A 3,020-nucleotide genomic window follows, 5' to 3' on the forward strand; every position below is an offset into this window, starting at 1 on the left:
AGTATGGCTCACCAGCGCCCCTCCCCCGGCTGCTGAGCCTGCTCTTTTGGCCAAGCGGAACAGTTGGCTCGAATGTGGCCAGCCTGTCTCGCCCCACCCGCTCTCTACTGCAAGAATGCGGAAATCAATTGAGTATGTGGAGACTCACTCTGAACCCTGGCATAAAGAAAGGAGCCGATTACCGGCCTCCTTACCCTGAAGCGGGTGGTCAAAAACTTGAAGCATCTCGGTCTCAAACACAGGAAAGGAGTTATAGATAGATGGATTAACCTTGGCTATGGCCACCGCCCATGCAGACGCTTTACCCGATAAAAAAATTCATAATGAAAGCTATCCTAGTTCTGTCAGAGGAGTAAGTTAAAGGTTGCTGATCAAAAACTAGGGAGCACTGGTGAAGAAACTGACTGCATGTCCCTGAATCACCTCAATACCTCACAGGGGTGGGGATGAATGGTTCACGGGGTTGGCCGGGATGAATGACTGGAATATCAGGAGCTGGAGGCGGTAGCACAGGGGCTGGAGCCGTCAGAGCGTTGAGCTGGGTGAAAGACTGGTCCAAGCGGCCGCTGAGCTGAGTGACACCGGCAGTAAGGTTGTGGAGGGATTCCATGATTCCTTGCAGAACTTGTTCGTGCTGCCCACACGAGCTCCTTGTGTGGAAAGAGCCTGCTTACATCTCTCAGTCTCTGTGGGGTCCATGCTTTGGCCAGATAATTCTGTTAAGGCCTAGAGAATATTGGACCCCAAAGCAAAAGACTAGAGAGAGATGATCAAAAACAAAAAGCTTTATTAAAGCAGAGGAACAGAAAAATGGTAGTGGAGGCAGGAAGCTGGCTGGCACGGAGACGTCAGGGACAGGAGGTAAAAAATCCAAGCAACAGATCATAGGGACGAGGCGAGCAGCGAGACACACCGGAGGGTCAAAACACAAAGGAATTATCTGGCAGGGAAGTGGCATGAGGACCGGGCTTTTATATCCACAGGTGAAGAGGTGAGTGGAAACAGGTGTGCTTCGTCTGCTACTGGGAGGAGCCAGCCAACTCCCTGTCACACACCAGCCCTGCAGAGGAAAACAGAGAAAGGAAGGGGGAGACAGGAAAAAACACAAAAAGAGCACACAACAAAACCAAAACTAAACAGAATCATAACAGCAAACGATACGATACGATATTACTTTATTTGTCAGATCAGGTCTGAAATTTGATTTGCGTCACAGCAGCTCCATGTCCAACATCAACAGACAAATATCCAGACACAAATACATGAAACACAAACAACAAACATTTAACATAACAGCACAATCAGTGAGAGAAAAGCTGCTCAAAGAGCCTTCAGCGTGCATCTGATCTGGGATCAGCTCTGTATTTACTGAGAGGATTGACTGATGCACAAAGGAGTGCTTCAGTCTGACTTTATTGAATGGTGGGACCCTGTATCTCCGATTAGATGGTAGCAGTTCATATTCACTGTTCAGAACATGGTTTGGGTCAGAGATGATGTTGTTGGACCGCCTCACTAGGTTGTTATGATAGGCTGATTCATAGAGTCTCTGACAGGGTTGACCAACCATCTTTGAGCAGATTTTTAACAGGTAGAGCAGTTTGGATTTTAAAGCTGCGGAAAAACATTTGTACCAGGTAGTATTGCAGTACTGTAGAATGGACATGATCACAGATGTAAAGAACAACAGAAAAATGTCTCTGCTCGCCCCAAAAGACCTAAGACGGCGGAGAAAATAAATTCTTTGTTTTGTCCTTTTGCACAGATATTCAATGTGATCCTTCCATGACAGCAGATGGTCAATCACTACTCCCAAGTTTTTGTATGTAACGCTTGATTTCATCTGTATGGATGACAATGGGGACTTTATGGGAGACAGATGGTGAGCCAAAAATGATTTCCTCAGTTTTCTTGGTGTTGATCTCAAGAGCATTGCTATCAGTCCACTCAACCACCTGATTTACAGCCTGTTGGTGCAGCTCAGGGTCGTCTGTGTTACTGAGCAGAGATATTATTGCAGTATCACCAGAGTACTTAATGATGACTTGATTTGGTGTGTTGGTACGACAATCATCAGTGTAGAGAGTAAAGAGCACAGCTGAACTCACGCAGCCCTGGGGGGCCCCTACATTGGTTGTGATGGCAGATGACAGAGTTTTGTTAACCTTCACAAGTTGCTCTCTACTAGTGAGAAAAGCAGCATACCAGTAAATCAGGTATGGATTTACTTCCATTTTGGCCATTTTTGACACCAAGATGTCTGCTTGTATTGTGTTGAATGCTGACGATAAGTCTAGGAAGAGGGCTCTTGCATAGGTGTGACGTTTATCTAAATGTTTAGTGATGATGTGAACCAAAGTGGCCACAGGGTCTTCCGTACCGCACCCTTGTTTATAGGCAAATTGGTATGGATCCAGTTTGTCTTGTGATATACTGATAAGAAATCGGAGCAGAATTTTTTCTAGTGAATTCATAATCACTGAGGTGAGGGCTATTGGTCTGCAGTCCTTATGTTCTTTTGATGTGTGAAGTTTTCCATGACAGCAAACGATACGATACGATATTACTTTATTTGTCAGATCAGGTCTGAAATTTGATTTGCGTCACAGCAGCTCCATGTCCAACATCAACAGACAAATATCCAGACACAAATACATGAAACACAAACAACAAACATTTAACATAACAGCACAATCAGTGAGAGAAAAGCTGCTCAAAGAGCCTTCAGCGTGCATCTGATCTGGGATCAGCTCTGTATTTACTGAGAGGATTGACTGATGCACAAAGGAGTGCTTCAGTCTGACTTTATTGAATGGTGGGACCCTGTATCTCCGATTAGATGGTAGCAGTTCATATTCACTGTTCAGAACATGGTTTTTTCCATGACAGAGGGATGGTGTGCGTGTCAATAGAAGAAGGGTGAAAGATGGGTTGCCGCACTGGAGCCAGCTCAGTAGCAAAGTTTTTCAGCAGAAAAACCGCTGCACCCATCTGGCCCAGCCGCTTTCTTGGTGTTGGTG

At 45.5% G+C, this 3,020-nt stretch overlaps 1 protein-coding gene across 1 annotated transcript in view; it reads right to left on the bottom strand.

The window, feature by feature from the left end:
* Positions 1 to 1,019: 1,019 nt before the first annotated feature.
* Positions 1,020 to 3,020, bottom strand: part of LOC307016188 (odorant receptor 131-2-like) — a gene marked incomplete at both ends in the record, with an annotated part of 2,684 nt that continues 683 nt past the window's right edge. The window contains 2 exons of the mRNA XM_079645225.1: positions 1,020 to 1,060; positions 1,832 to 1,998. Coding sequence (XP_079501351.1) covers positions 1,020 to 1,060; positions 1,832 to 1,998 — 208 coding nt within the window. The remainder of the gene's footprint in view (positions 1,061 to 1,831; positions 1,999 to 3,020) is intronic.

This window comes from Notothenia rossii (assembly GCF_949606895.1).
Source record: "Notothenia rossii genome assembly, chromosome: 8".
Classification (NCBI taxonomy): Eukaryota; Metazoa; Chordata; class Actinopteri; order Perciformes; family Nototheniidae; genus Notothenia; species Notothenia rossii.